This window comes from Echinops telfairi, unplaced genomic scaffold, assembly GCF_000313985.2.
Source record: "Echinops telfairi isolate 266 unplaced genomic scaffold, ASM31398v2 ScPeMD7_11;HRSCAF=52, whole genome shotgun sequence".
Taxonomy (NCBI): Eukaryota; Metazoa; Chordata; class Mammalia; order Afrosoricida; family Tenrecidae; genus Echinops; species Echinops telfairi.
Genome location: NW_022103908.1, coordinates 2,645,372 through 2,660,867, shown reverse-complemented (window position 1 = coordinate 2,660,867; position 15,496 = coordinate 2,645,372). Strand labels below are relative to the sequence as shown.

The 15,496-nt window shown below is 43.4% G+C and overlaps 1 protein-coding gene across 1 annotated transcript in view; it reads left to right on the top strand.

Moving 5' to 3' along the window:
* Window positions 1–15,496, top strand: part of FREM2 (FRAS1 related extracellular matrix 2) — a gene marked incomplete at its 5' end in the record, with an annotated part of 201,540 nt that overhangs the window by 161,464 nt on the left and 24,580 nt on the right. The window contains 6 exons of the mRNA XM_004711271.2: window positions 3,046–3,243; window positions 8,545–8,709; window positions 8,977–9,159; window positions 9,597–9,727; window positions 11,274–11,432; window positions 12,494–12,797. Coding sequence (XP_004711328.1) covers window positions 3,046–3,243; window positions 8,545–8,709; window positions 8,977–9,159; window positions 9,597–9,727; window positions 11,274–11,432; window positions 12,494–12,797 — 1,140 coding nt within the window. The remainder of the gene's footprint in view (window positions 1–3,045; window positions 3,244–8,544; window positions 8,710–8,976; window positions 9,160–9,596; window positions 9,728–11,273; window positions 11,433–12,493; window positions 12,798–15,496) is intronic.

The following is a 15,496-nucleotide window of genomic DNA, read 5'->3' as shown; positions in this document are numbered from 1 at the left end:
AGCATGAGGAACAGTCTTCACTCCGGGTACTCATAGGTGGGCATTTCTGCATGTAGACGGGCCTGCTTGGAGATGGATAGAGGAGCGGTGTCTCAGTTCTTAAGACCATCAGAAATATGTGTTTTCCGATGGTCTTGGGCTGTTCTAAGGTGTGCGTGCCTCCAAAAAAGTTTTGTTCCCTTTACAGACTCCTCGATTGTTTGTTGGAAAATTGAGCCAGAGGTTCGAATTCATTTCCAAACCTGAAGGGTAACAAAGGCCCATCATTTTGGAAATTCCACCAGTCTCTACCCAACCAGTAATCCTGTCTTCTCTATGATGTTGCGTTGTCCAAGCCACGCTAGAGCTTTTCTAAGATGCCAGGAACTCACCAAAGTTTGAGATAGAACTTTGTCTTGGTGAACTGTGTTGTGTCAATTTACCTCGGTGTCCCTTGAGACCATGGCCTGAGGCCCAAGGCCCAGTGACTCACTCCTTCACCGTGTCTGGTCTTTGCCTGGTCCACCACAGTCATGATGATATTGGCAGCAAAGACAAATATCCATTTCATAAATCACATGTTCACAGAATTATGTTAGCTTTAATTCCATTTTTCCACATACTCTTTGAAGGCCCCTCTTATATACAAAGCACTGATTGCATAGTGTTTCAAGACTTGGCTGCTAATTGAAAAATTGGCTGTTTCAACCCAAGAGCCATTAGGTGGGAAAAGGATGTAGCAGTCTGCTTCCATTTAGAGTTACAGCTTTGGAATCCTGTGGGAAGTTCTACTCTGTCCTATATGGTTGCTACCAATCAGAATCCACCTGAAGGTATGAATTTGGTTGATCATACATATATATATGTATAAATATATGCTCATATAAAATTTTCATGGTCTTTTAGCTCCATTTCAAGAACTTTTTGAAGCCTCCTCGTATATGTGTGTATGTATATACAAAAATACCCACTGCCCTTGAGTCGATTCCAACTCATAGCAACCCTGGATAGTGTGTCCGAGACTGCAGTCTTTATAGGAGCAGACAGGTTCATCTTTCTCATGCAGAATGACTAGTGTATTTGAACTGCCAAATTGCAGTTAGCAGACCATGCTAACCGCACCACACCACTATGTGCATGTACATATTCATATGAGGGGGTACCCAAAAGAAACCAGAATTCCAGATTTTTTTCCCTCATAGCTATGTATTTACATTTTTTTTACAAAACAACCTTATCACCTCCAAAGTTCTCTCCATTACACTGACTACATTTGTCAAATCTGTTATTCCACTCTGGCAAATATTTTTCAAACTCATCTGTTTAGATGGCTGACAGCACCTCCCTCGTTTTTTTTTTTTAACCTCTTCTACATGGTCCCACTTTCATTTTGGGGGGAACAAAAGAAGTCACACAGAGCAAGGTTAAGTGAGTCAGGTGTGTGGGGCAAGAAAGCATGATGGTTTTGGCCCCAAACTGGTGCACTGAGATGGCTGCTTGAGCAGGTACATTGTCATGGTGGTAAAACCAGTCTCCCATCTGCCACAAATCAGATGGTCACATGCTGTTAGGCAGTCTTTTCAGAACCTCTAAATAGAAAGCTTGATGAACAGTCTGTCCTGGTGGGATGAAATCCAAATGCACTGAGTTGACATTTTCATCCTCCATTCCGGAAGTTGATAAACCTCATCCATAATGAGGTTTGTCATCAATTAACATTTCACCTTTTTTGAAATGAGAAAGTCACTCATACACTTGAGTTTTTTCTCATAGCACTGTCCTTGTAAGCTATGTTTGACATCACAACAGTTTCTGCAGTATTTTTCCCGAGCAGGAAACAATGTTTCACAGCCTCACACTGTTCTCTTAAATCAGCCATCACAACAAATGAGGTTTGAGTGAAACTGCTTTTACAAAAAATTCACTGTGACCAGAGAGAACCTTCCCAGGCAATGCCTCTGGGTGCACTAACTCAGAGCAAGTTGCTTGATGCTCGCCTAATGAGAAAAATGCATGCTACGAAAGCTCCACTTGACCCAGCGCAATTCTGGTTGAGTTTTTTTTCTTTTGTTTTTGGGGTTTTTTTGGTACCCCCTTGTATAGTCAAGCCTCTGGATTTATCTACTGGTTAGCATTTCATTGTATATCTATATTCCACAAAGGCGGAGAGGACTTCTTTTTTAAAAACCAGTTGTCTACAGATAGGAACTGAAAATACAGGGAATCCAGGGCCGATGAGCCCTATAGGACCAGTGGTGTGAGTGGCGAAACAGGGAGGGTAAAGGGAGAATGGGTAGGAAAGAGGGAACCAATTACAAGGAACTATATGTGACCTCCTCCCTGGGGGACGGACAACAGAAAAGTGGGTGAAGGGAGACGTCGGACAGGGCAAGATATGACAAAATAACAATTTATAAATTATCAAGGGCTCATGAGGGAGCGGGGAGCGGGGAGGGAGGGGAAAAATGAGGACCTAATGTCGGGGGTTTAAGTGGAGAGAAAATGTTTTGAGAGTGATGTACAAATGCGCTTTACACAATTGATGTGTGTATGGATTGGGATAACAGTTGTATGAGCCCCTAATAAAATGTTTAAAATAAAAATAAAAACCAGTTGTCACTGAATAGACTTCAACTGACAGCTGGTCCCCCAGCCCAGCCCCAGTGTGTTTCATGGACAGCTGGTCCCCCACCCCAGCCCCAGTGTGTTCCATGGCCCTTGTCAAGGACCCGTTCCAATGCCCAGCTGTTCTTCTCAGGTACCTAGGGGTGAACTCAAACTCAAGCTTTTGGTTAGCTTCTAGGACCTCAACTCTTTGGGTCACCAAGGCACTCCACAAAAATAGGCTAGGTGTAAATGTAAAGATAAGGACATCAAGATTCTAAATCGAATGATCTTCTCAAGCAGTTGCAACAATGACCAGACCTGTGCCTATGAGAAAACTAAGCCTCTTTTCTCCTTACTCCGTCCCCTTATTCTTACCATTAAATCACATGTTCTGAAGGGCATTTTTTTCTTGAAGAAATCCCTGTTCACCTGACTCCTTGTGTTTATTTCTTCTGACAGTACCTAAGATGCAGTTTAAGGAACGAGTGTATACTGGTGATGAAAATGCTGGGCAGATAGTGGCAGGGATCCGTAGGAGTGGGGATATCCAGTACCGGTCTTCTGTGAGGTGCTATACACGGCAGGGCTCGGCACAAGTCATGATGGACTTTGAAGAACGCCCCAACACTGATGCTTCCATCATCACCTTCCTCCCTGGTAAGTTTGAGCTTGACATTGTGTTTGGCATTCAAGGAAACCAAGTTTTGGGTGAGAAGGTATATATGAAGGAAACACAAACTCATGAATGTCAGCAAACTTGTGATATAGTTTGTCACCAAGTGATAATATGTTGAGGTAGAGTGTAGCCAATTGAATGTACTTTTGATCTATATCATCTTGTTGACTAGTGCCCTGCATCTTCCCATAGTATCTACACAAAGATTATTCAATGATGAGGTGATAGGGAGCAAAAAAAATCAACCCCACAAGTGGCAGGTTGATTCCAACTCATGGTAGCCCTATAGGATGGGGCAAAACTGCTCCATTGGATTTCTAAGTCTGTAAACTTTAATGGAAGCAAGCCACCTCATCTTTCTCCCATGGAATAACTAGTGAGCTTTAAATGCCAATTTTGTGGGTAGGACCCCAATGCTTAATTCCCTGAATTCACTACCATGGATCCATGGATAGGTGCCACCAAGGTGATGCAGACTGTAAACCGTTGTCTGGTCCTGTGTCATCCTCATGATCACTAGCATGTTTGAGTCCTTGTCCCAATGTGATCTTTCACTGAAGGTCCCTTCACCTTTTCCTGGGAAGTATGATGTCCTCCTCAAGTGGTTAATCCCCACTGAAGAAGTTCCCAAAGAACATGAGCTGAACAATCTCCTGCTGTGATTGATAAGGTTTTCCTTATATAATCATCAGAAGTAGATCCACTAGGCTTTTCTTCCTAGTCTGTCTTAGGCTGGAAGTTCCACTGAAAACTGTTAGTAGTAGGTTAGCCTACTTGCATTTGAAATACTGCTAATATTGCTATAGCATCACAGGAACATACAAGATGTAATAGGATGATGAACTGATGGACTAGCATTATATTTAGTGACTAGAACTTATCAAATGTCCCCATTTCACATTATTGGGGGATATTTACTGATCAAATGAGAGATAGGCAATTTAAATAATCCTCACATATTTAATACATATCTAGAACCTTAAAATGTTTAATCACGTTAATCCAATCATTGTACTTGTAGGAATATATTCAGGGAAACAAAAGTTAATGTATGGAAAGATTTCCTTACATGGGTGTTTAACTCAAAACTGTGTATAATAATAAAAATATTGAAAACAGCTTAAAGGATCAACCATTGAAAATATTTATTTAAATAGTCATAAAATAATAATCATTTGTACCCAATTAAATGGTTTGATAATTATTAATGAGATGGGAGAAAGCGGAGAATATAGTATCAATTCTACCCGTTAGAAGCAGGAACCTGATTATTCTTAGAATGAGGGTTTGTTTTATAAGTCCAAAGTTAATAATACTAAAGATACAACTATTGGTTTCTATTTGCCTAAAACAGAAGAAGAAAAAGCAACAACAACAACAAAAAAGGCAAAAAGCCAAAGAAGAAACTAGTCTACAGGACTAGTACACTACACAAATAATGACGGTCTTGTTTACATTCCCAAGACCAGAAGAAGTAGCTGGTGCTCAGCTACCACAACCAACAGTTCTAATCAGGACCGTCTGGAGGGACCCTAATAGAATGGGAGGAAACTGTGGGACAGAGCCTCAAATTCATTTTTTTTAAAGATCTACTAGATAGTTGAAACTGGACATTTCCCTGAGACGATGGCCAGAAGATACTCTAAACCTTAAACCTAAACTAACCCTTGAGATCACCATGGTTAAATAACAGAGTGCCGAAAAAAAATAGTGACTGTAACCTATACATATGGTGCTCCTTTTTGGAAAAGCATCAGTGAGAGACTAGTCAACAGTTACTAACTAGAAGACCCACAGCAGAAATCATGAGAATCTTCTTGCATTGTCAAGAGTGTAAGCAATGTCACTGATCAGCTGTGTAGAAATTGTTGGATGGGAAACTAAACTGACGTATAAACCTTTAGTGAAAATACTAGTTTTAAGCTGTTACTAATATTCACTGCCATCTAGTCAGTTCTGACTCACAGCAACTCCATGGGACAGCAGAGAATTGCCCTTGTGAGTTTCCAAGGTTGTAAATATTGACAGTAGCAGAAAACCTCATCTTTCTCCCTTGAAGTGACTTCGGGGTTAGAACTGCTGGCCTTATCATTAGCAACCCAGTGCATACCTCCCACACCACCAGGGCTCCCTTCATTTTAAACCCTAGACCTAATACTGGAAGCTAGCATGACAATCATATTGACAATGATCAATCAGTGGACGGCTGCCAATTTTGTTCCTTTATTATATATAAGAAACTTATAAAACAAATCAGTCCTTGTTTTTCCATCATTTTTGATATGTGGCAGAAATGAAAGAAAATCTTTATCCCACGTTTACTTCAAATTTGCTTCATGCCGGACACTATACTTTGTACTGAGAATGTAGCACTAAATCAAACACCGTCCTCACTCTTGTGGCCCTTGCATTCTCTCTGGGAAGAAAGAAATTGTCCCATCACATACAGTCAGACAGAGAGGAGGTACAGCCACCTGGTGTGGCTACCACTGAGGATTTCGTCTTTCGATGAGAAAATGCGTATAATGAGTTTTAAAGCCCATGTGTCCAGTCGCCATCTGTGTCGTTGAAACAAGGCATTTGCAATGAACAAGTCATTGATCTTACAATATTCTATCGTGCAATCTCCAGCTTCGTTTCTATCACCAAGAGCATATTTTCCAACTACTGTCCCTCCCTCTTGGTTTCCAACTTTGGAGGGGGAGTTGACGCACCTCTAAACCCCAGGGTAGTGCACCCAGCACCTGATCCACCGGGGTACAGGCCTGACCGGAGGGACAGGGTGTCAGCAGCCTCTGAATGGGGCTGGGTTGGGTGGGGCGTTTCCCTGCTTCAATACCAGGAAGATGTGGGGGAAAGGAAGGACCCTCCCTGTCTTGTTGCCAACCACCAGTGTGCCAGGCCACTGTCTGGATGGAATGCTGTTTGCAAAACTCCAAGAAGGCTGCATAGCATCAGGCAAGCCAGCAACTCATGCTTCTCTCTCCTCGCTTCTCATGGTCTTCAACCCGCTTTTCTGTCCTTTCTGCTGAAGGTCAAGGTTCCATCATTTTCAGCCATACCTGTTCCATTTGGTCTCTTGTAGAGGGGCTGGGAAGGGTGTGTTTCTAGACCATCGTCTTGCCGGAAATTCCAGCTTTTTCGCCTGCAATCATTAATTCTCCTTATCTTCCCTACCACCGCCTCAGCCAGGCCACTGTTCTCTCTGCTGGCATTGCCACAAACTCCTCTTCTCACTTTTGCCCATCCCCTTGTCATTCTTTCATTCATTCATTTATTTGCAACACAGCAGCTAGTCACCTTTGAAAAACATAAATCTGATCCACTGTAAAAATCTCTTTAATGGCTTTCCATCCCACAAGATTGAGAATGAAATTCAACTTCCTTATCATGGCATAGCGGTTACACGTTGGGCTGCTAACTTCAAGGTCAGCAGTTCAAAAGCACCAGCCGCCTGTGGGAGAAAGACTGGGCTTTTTACTCCCACAAAGCATTCCAGGCTCAGAAACCCAGAGGGAAGGGGCCTTTCTTCCTTGTCCTGCAGGGTCACCAGGAGTCAGAGTGGACACGAAGCTGGTGAGTTTGGGTTTGTTTTATTTTATTGGTTAATCATGGCCTCAGAGAGGCCTTCCTGGTGTGACCCTTTCTGGTTTGGGTATCAGCCCCCACGCTCACTATGTTCCGGGCACACTGGCTTATTTTCAGTCCCTGAAAGAGACCAGCCTCTGTCTTCATTCTCACTATTCTTTTACCTGGAGCAGTCTTCGGTCTGTCTGTCCTTTCACAGCCGGCTCCTCCGCACGGCTCAGCCTTCCACCACCACCTCCTGAGGGAGCTCTTGCCTTCACCGACTCTCCAGACGAGGGTTTTTGTACTCCCTCTGACCTTCATCACTCTTCTCCTGTTTGCTTTTTTCATCTCAGAGCACTGACCTGAATTTTGTAAGTGTGTTCGCTTTTTTTCCCACTGTCTCCCAAACTTGACTGTAGATGCTCCTAAAGGCAGAGATCCTGTTTGTTTTATTCCCCACTCAGCACAGACCCGCTGTCATCGAGTCAATTCCAACTCAGGCCAATTCTGACTCAGAGAGCACCGCAGAAAGCAGAGTTGAACTGCTCCTTAGGGCTTCTGAGACCGTACCTGTTGGGGGGACGAACGGCATCTTTCCAAGCAAAGTAGCTGGTGGATATGAGCCACTGACCTTGAAGTTGGCAGCCCAACACTGACACTCGGGCTTCGTAATCAATGTGTGTTGTTACTGTTGTTGCTGTTAGGTGTTGAGAGTTAGTACCGATTCCTAGTGAGCCTACGTAGAACAAAACAACTGTTTGTACAAACACTGCCCGGTCCTGTGCCAGCCTCACAATTGCTGTTATGTTTGAGCCCCTCCTTGCTGCCATGTGTCAATCGATCTCATCCAGGATCTTCCTTTTCCTAATGCCCTCTACTTCACCACAGACGAGGCCTTTCCCTCTTGATAACATGGGCGAAGTACATGAAAGAAAGGGGCTTCCAAGAAACATTCTAGTTGTACTTCTTCCAAGACAGAGAGGTTTGTTCTTTTTGCGGTCCCTGGTACTTTCAATATTCTTTGCCAGCACCATTATTCGAACGTATGGATCTTTCTGTACAATCCATCTCTCCCCCATCTCTAACCATAAAAATGCACTGATCTACTTTTTGTCATCTTAGTAAAAAATGAATTTCCAGATGTTTGCTTGAAATAGATGTTTTCCTAAAGTGAACTTCTTGAACTTTTATTGGCTGCATCTTCAATAAATAACTTAAACAGGGAATAGAAGAGAACTTTATAAAGGCCACTAGTCCTCATCTTACAATGACTAGGCCAAGTCATTGTAACACTCTGAATCCATTTCTCTGCCTGGGCTAATGGAGACCTCCGTGCCTTACGTAACTGAGCTCCAGGGTTGTCTGTACACCGGCGACAATGTACTGATGGATGCCACATGCTGTTGTCGTGACCACCACCACGCAACAAGATCAGCTCTACGTCCCCCGTGCTCATTGGAATGAAAGGTCACACATAAGAGCGAGAATCCACGTAGATAGAATTATACTGAAATCTGCAAAGTGCTTCCTTCACCATTTCTATGTGTCTTTTGGAGCTATGCAGAGAGAGCCAGATACCGACGTAGAGATAGAGACGTAGATAGAGTTAACTCTGATAGACTGTAAGGAGCTCCAAGCTCACCATTCTTCGTCACTGCAGATCAGCTTGGGGACATGGGTGTGACTGACTGTTGCCTCGATCCTCGTTCCAGGTGAGACAGAGAAGCCTTGCGTCCTTGAGCTGATGGATGACCAGCTCTTTGAAGACGTAGAGGAACTCCGCCTGGTTCTGGGATCTCCACTGAGCAACTCTCCTTTCGGGGCCGCCATTGGTGCCCAGAACGAAACTCTGATCCGGATACGAGATGACGCTGACAGTAAGGAGCCATTTCTTACGTTCCACTATCTGTTGGGAGCTGCAGTGCATTTGCATTCAGGTTTGGGGGAGTGAGGGGGGAAATTGAAGAAATTGAGAAATTTGAAAAGGGAGCAAGATGCCATCACCAGAGCCAAGGCTGTTTATATGGAAGCATGTGGCTTCTGGCCAAAGATGGACAGCCAAGCATTATATTATAAAAGGGTGGGTGGAGGGCACATCCTTCCTTGTAAGAATTTAATTTCTCTCCATTTCCTACCATTTTTAGAGACTGTGATTAAGTTTAGAGAAACCAAATTTAGTGTCAGTGAACCCAAAGAACCAGGACAATCGGTGACTATAAGAATCCCGGTGGTTCGCCAAGGAGACACATCAAAGGTTTCCGTCGTGAGAGTCCACACCAAGGATGGTTCAGCTACGTCCGGAGAAGACTATCTCCCAGTATCGGAAGGTAACGGGGCCTCTGCCACGTCTTGGGGTGGATCAGGTTCTCGCCACATCTTTGTGCGTAGTGCTAACCTTTGTGAGCGTGGAAGTTCCACTGAAACCGTTCTCCCTAAGTGACCCCACAGGCATTTGAAACACCAGTGGTGTCGTTTCCAGCATCCTGGCAACACACAAGCCACCACATACAACAAACGGAAGGACGAGTGGTCGTTAAAACAAAATACAATTGAAACTCTTCGCATGCAATGGACACGGTCAATAAATCCTGTTTGTTAAACTATTGAGTCAACTCTAGCCACACTCACACACTTGTATCCACACAGATATACTCTGACCACATGGGAAAGTCTACTTCTCCTTGTGGGTCACAGTCCAAAGAGCTTGGCCAAGGCCACTCCCGTTCCTATGTCAAGATTTGAGTCTGTGACTTTGCCTTCATAGAAATCGAGTTCAAAGAAGGAGAAACCCTGCACCTGGTTGAAATTGAAGTCATCTTTGATGGGGTCAGAGAGATGAGGGAGGCCTTCACTGTCCACCTAAAACCTGATGAAAATATGATCGCTGAGACACAGGTAAATCCATAGATGTGGAAGAAGTTCATAACCAGCCTTTTCTCAGAGAAGATGTGCATTTACAGCTGCACGGTGTGAAATAGAACAATGAGCCTACCGAAAGGAGATGGGCCCTTTGTCCTTCCTGACTAAGTCTTGTTCTGACTGGCTCTCGTTCAAGAACACCCAAACTCCTTGGGAAAATCCTGTTTGCAGTAGCTCCAAGAGCAGAGTCATTGAGCCCCATATCCATTCATTTGTACTTCCCATTCCAGTTAGTAATGATTGTGAAGTTGACCTCAGCCCGGAAGGGTCATGTTGGCCCAAAGGGGAGACTATGGAATTAGTGCTATTACACAACTCGCTATCAAGCAGATCCAACGGACGGTGAGCTATGTTCTCCATAGACTTTTCGATGACTAATCTTTTGGGAATCGGTCACCAGACCCTTTTTGCAAGGTGCCTCTGAGTGTGTTTCATTCACCAACCTTTGGGTTATTAACCATTTGTACCACATGGGGTGCAAGCATCCTATTGGATGCTAACCAAACCCAAAATCCATGCTACAGCTTACTGAAATCACTTCTTTAACTCCAAAATTATGTTTCCACCCTCAAAACTTCCACCTTCAACTAGTCATGATTTTATCAAAAATGTATGTCCAGAAGTCTCAGGAGCCAGATGATTACAGTTTTAACCCTATTTTTTCTCTTCTTAATTTATACTGCACAAACTAACCAGATTTTCTTTAAGGTAACCAAGATTTCCACACCATTTTGACTTCTATACCTACAAGAATTCTCGTAGCTACATATCATGTTCAGAACCAATCAATTAAAAAAATACTGTGGCTGGATGTATTATTTGTTTCAGTATTTGTGTGTGGTAAAATTGGACAGATATTTTTCCCTTAAGTATTTTTATCACTTTGTAAATTTGATTATTGGATGGTATCCCTGGTGCAGTGCTTAGTACTTTTTTTTTTGGGTTCGTTAAAGTATGCTTTTATGACCTAAAGTTACATTTTTAATAGTGCATTCATTTTCACGGACAAAAATGGGCCATCTCTGGAAATTGTAGAGAGAACGTGTGCTTAGCTTTTTTTAATCATGCCATATGTGCAGTTCAAGGAGTATAGGCCAAGAATCTTTATCGAGTATGCTTTTGTAAGTCTCGATCACATGAAAAGTAAATGGTTCCTTATTTTTTTAGTGGAATACTGTGTTGACTTCTATGTGGTGAAAGGAACAGAGATTCACTCGAATCACCTGCACTGCTGACGACTCTCTTAAGAACACACGTGGAAGTGTCAGTTTGGAAGCTGATATATGCCTTGGCTTGAGAGATATCTATCAAACTGATAGACATGGGGGCTTAGGTGTTCCATAAGATATGGCCAAGTGCCCACAGACATATGAACAACATAGGGAGCCTGGATGTAACATGCCTTATTGTAATGGGGCAGTGGGTCTGATTGCCATCACGAGGATGGTCCGGTTTGGTTCTTTGTAAAAATCACAGACATGTAACATGCCGGCCATCGATGATAATTACCTTTTCCCTACAGGCAACTAAAGTTATTGTGTACATAGAAGAGATGAACAGCATGGCAGACGTCACGTTTCCGTCTGTTCCTCAAATCGTGTCCTTGCTGATGTATGATGACACTTCCAGAGCTAAAGGACAGGTGGAGCCCGTGTCTGGCTACCCTGTTGTCTGTACGACGGTGAGTAGACTATTGATGGAACAGTGTGCTCTCGCTCGCTGAAAATCATCACAAACTCGCCAATATCACATTAACGTTGTCATGAAGAAAATAAAAGTGGGAAGGTTTGTCGGGTTTCAGCATTGAACTTTACCAAAGAAACTATAACCTGAATAAAATAAAGCTCCCATTTGTCTTCCTTTGGCCCACAGAGATTTACCAACTGGGGTGTACATAGTCCTCTACCTCGGAGTAAAGCCTGAGCTATGCAATCCATGAACTTAATAAAGAAGACAAGGTCATCCCAGAAAGGGGACAGAAACACAGGCTACATGTACAGGACTAGCAAAAGAGAAGGCAGCTGATCATTGCTTTTGTATGGGTTTTCTCTGGACTGTCAGTCAGAAGCTCCTGGCGAAAATCACTGTAACTTATTTATTTTCATACAATAATATCTCTTTCGGTATATAACTTTTTTTTAATCAGGCAAAAGTAATAGTTTGAGGACCAAATTATAGAGGACCTTAAATGCCATATTAAAGAGTTGGGACCTGATTGGTTGGGTAGACAGATGGGAGGCAACCGAAGCTCTTACAGTGAAGACTGGCATGATGAACGGGCTAGGTTGGAGAACTCCCATGGTCGTTATTTGTCAATAGACTGGAAGGAAAGGCCCTGCATTATGTAGCGAGGGAGGGTTGGGAACGATGAGACCAACAATAAGAGATGATTCAAAGAATAATCAACTAAGTGCACTCACCCATTATTTGAGTTAATAGAAAAGAGTGGAAGTGAGCAAGGGAGGAGAGAAAACAAGGATGATTCAGCGATTCCGAGGACACAAGAGATGATGGTAGTAAACCTTGTACCTGTAGCGCTCAGGTGAATACTCTCAGTAAGCTGCTTGAAATGCAAAGGGGGCTTTCATAAAAGCGATCACATCTTGGGACAGACATTTGGAAGCTGCAGTAAGCCCATACAGGAATGGGGATAAAGTCCCATGAGGTATGACACAGAGAACGGAGAGTTGTGGCCACCCCATTGTAGACTGCGGTCCTAACCGAGTGCTGTCTTTCCCACAGGCTTGCAACCCCAAATATCCCGACTATGAAAAGACGGGGTCCATCTGTGTGAGTGAGAACATCAACGACACTCTGACCCGATACCGCTGGCTGATTAGTGCCCCCACTGGCCCTGACGGTGTGACCAGCCCCATGAGAGAAGTGGACTTCGACACCTTTTTCACTTCATCCAAGATGATCACTTTAGACTCCATATACTTCCAGCCAGGCTCCAGGGTGCAGTGTGCTGCTCGCGCTGTGAATGCCGACGGGAACGAAGGCCTGGAGCTATTGAGCCCCATCGTAACCATCGGCAGAGAAGAAGGTATTGCTTTGCCATTTTCATGTGAAGAGGAAGTAGAGACAACCTGCTTTAATACCTTGTGGTATTATCAATGTGTCCTGTCTAGTTAGTCTTCAAATGACCCATGTATTTCCTGATTCTCTATTCTAAAAAAATCACCATGGAGGTGATTCCAACGCATGGTGACTCCATGTGTGTCAGAGGACAGCTGGACTGCATGGGGCTCTCCATGGCTGCAATCTCTCCAAAGTTGATCACCTGACCTTTCTTCCTCGGTGCCTCTGGGTGGATGGGAAGGACCACCCTTTGGGTTCGTAGCCACTAAACTTTCCTCTCATACTCTGAGCCAGTACTTTAAAAAAAGGGGGGGAAAGGAATATCCACTGAACAAAAAGATTCATGAGAAAATAGCTTTTGGTGCACCAACATTGTTAAGCATTTTATGTCTGACAGAGTGCGCTATGCCAGCCGGAAAACAAAAATATCAGGTGTGCTCAGGGAGTTTGTGGGCAAGTTGAGATCATGGATACGTGTTAGTCTGGACGGGACAGAGAACTGCAAATGTAGGAGGGTCTGCCTCGAAGCTGAGTTGATCAGAAGAGGCTTCATCAAAGACGTGATGCTTAGCTGGGTATTGAAAAGGGCACAAGGGAGCACAGGAGTGAAGCATGAAAGAGCACAGGGTAGTCTAGACACTGCAACTAGACAAATGGGAAAGGGAGGCAAGGAAGCAATAGTTCAGTGATTCTCAACCTGTGGGTCACGACCCATTTGAGGGCGAATGACCCTTTCACAGGAGTCGCCCGATTTATAACAGTAGCAAAATGAGTTATGAAGTAGCAACGAAAATAATGTTATGGTTGGGGGGAATCACCACAATATGAGGAACTGTATTCAAGGGTCTTGGTATTCAGAAAGTTGAGAATCACTGGACTAGGAGATGAAGCAGGATGGGCTGCACGATGACTTGCATGCCAGCCAATGCTCTCAGCTACTTGTTGAATCAGTAGGCATTGCCCCTTGGCAGGAGGAAAAGGACAGTGTAGGGAGAGAGGGGTGGGCAACTCTGCACACCTGGTTAGGACCAGGGTGGTGGTGTCCAGGAATGCAGCCCAAGAAACTTTAACTCAATTTCCATCAAGCTGATCCCAAGTAGGGCAGCCCAGGGCGCCCAGTGGAACTGTGCTCCGCAGGGTTACCCACAGATTGTTTTAGAAGATCACCACACCTTTCTTCCCAGGTGCTTGTGGATGGATCTGAGCCTCCAACTTTTCATTCAGCGACTGAGCACATTAACCCTTTGCGCCAGCCCGGCAGACAACACTGGGGCTTCAGGAGATGGATCTGGCGAGAGACAGCCCGTCAAAAGCTGGGAAACCCACATTATAAACTAGTCCTTCACGCTGCAGAAAAAAAATTTGAAGTTCAGGCTTAGCAATAGATTTTACTTTTTAAAGTCTCTTTCTAAAGCTGACATTTCTATAGAGTGGTTCAGAGTATATTTGCTGCATAAAGCAAGATCATAATTTCACCTCCGATGATGACATGCTATGGATCAAATTTTAACTGAGATTGTGTATAACTAGAAGGTCAACAGTTCAAAACCCCCAGCTATTCCGAGGGAGGAAGACAGGCGGTCTGCTTTTGTAAAGAGTTACATTCTCGGAAACCCACTGGGCGGGTCTACCTGTCTCATAGGGTCGTTTTGACTCCAATAAACTCCATGGCAGTGAGTTTGGTTTATTTGTTGATTTTTTTTTTTTTTGGTATTAGGATTATAATTCACGTTTCTAAAATTTTCCTTAGAACCATAGTATTCTATTGATTCAAATAAATAAATGAAACTTTAACATGTGTCCCCCTATAACTAAAACAGGCAGCCAGAAACCGGGGTCACCGCTGATTTTTTTATTTGCTCTAATAAATACTTCTCTCCCTTCTCTGTTTTGGGAGAAATGGAAAATAAATTCTATAGTGCTTCGTTCTCTTGACATTTTCATCTTTCATCATGGCCCCTTCCATAAGGTTCAGATGAAAGCATCACAAGAATTCTATTGAGGCAAATATGGGATGGAGATTGTCCTATCGAAGGTCGTGAGGGTCAGTGAGCAAAAGAGAGAAATGTATCATCATTTCTAATAGGCACATTGTAAGAAATCGGAGAAGACATAGAAAACTGTGCGGTTTGGAAGCTTTCTAGAGACTTGTTTTCTTGAAGTGAGTGTTTTAAAAGCAAGTGCATTTTTTTGTCTTACTGGTTTCTAATTATGCATATTGTAGAGCCCTCTCCCTCCATCAAGCCAATTCTGACTCACAGCAACCCCATAGGACAGGGAGGAATTCCCTCTGTGGATTCCTGACACCCGAACTCTTTACAGGAACAGAATGTGCCTCATCTTTCTCCCACCGAGTGGGAGTAGCTTCAAACTGTTGACCTTGTGATTAATGGCCAAACTGGTAACCACTAGGCCACCGGGGCTCTTCTCCTATGTAGCTAGTCATATGCATGTATACTAGCATGAAAAATCAGGTTCACTTAGTTAAACTGAACTTTTTCCCTCTATTGGCTTTCAATATTTTTTTTACTCTCTGAGTGTTTTATAAAACATTTTGTGAATATGATCATAACTTAAAATATACCGCCACCAAAAAAAAAACTCACATCCAAATTCCCTGCCATCCAATCACATCCAACTACTAGCAATTCCATAGTACTGAGT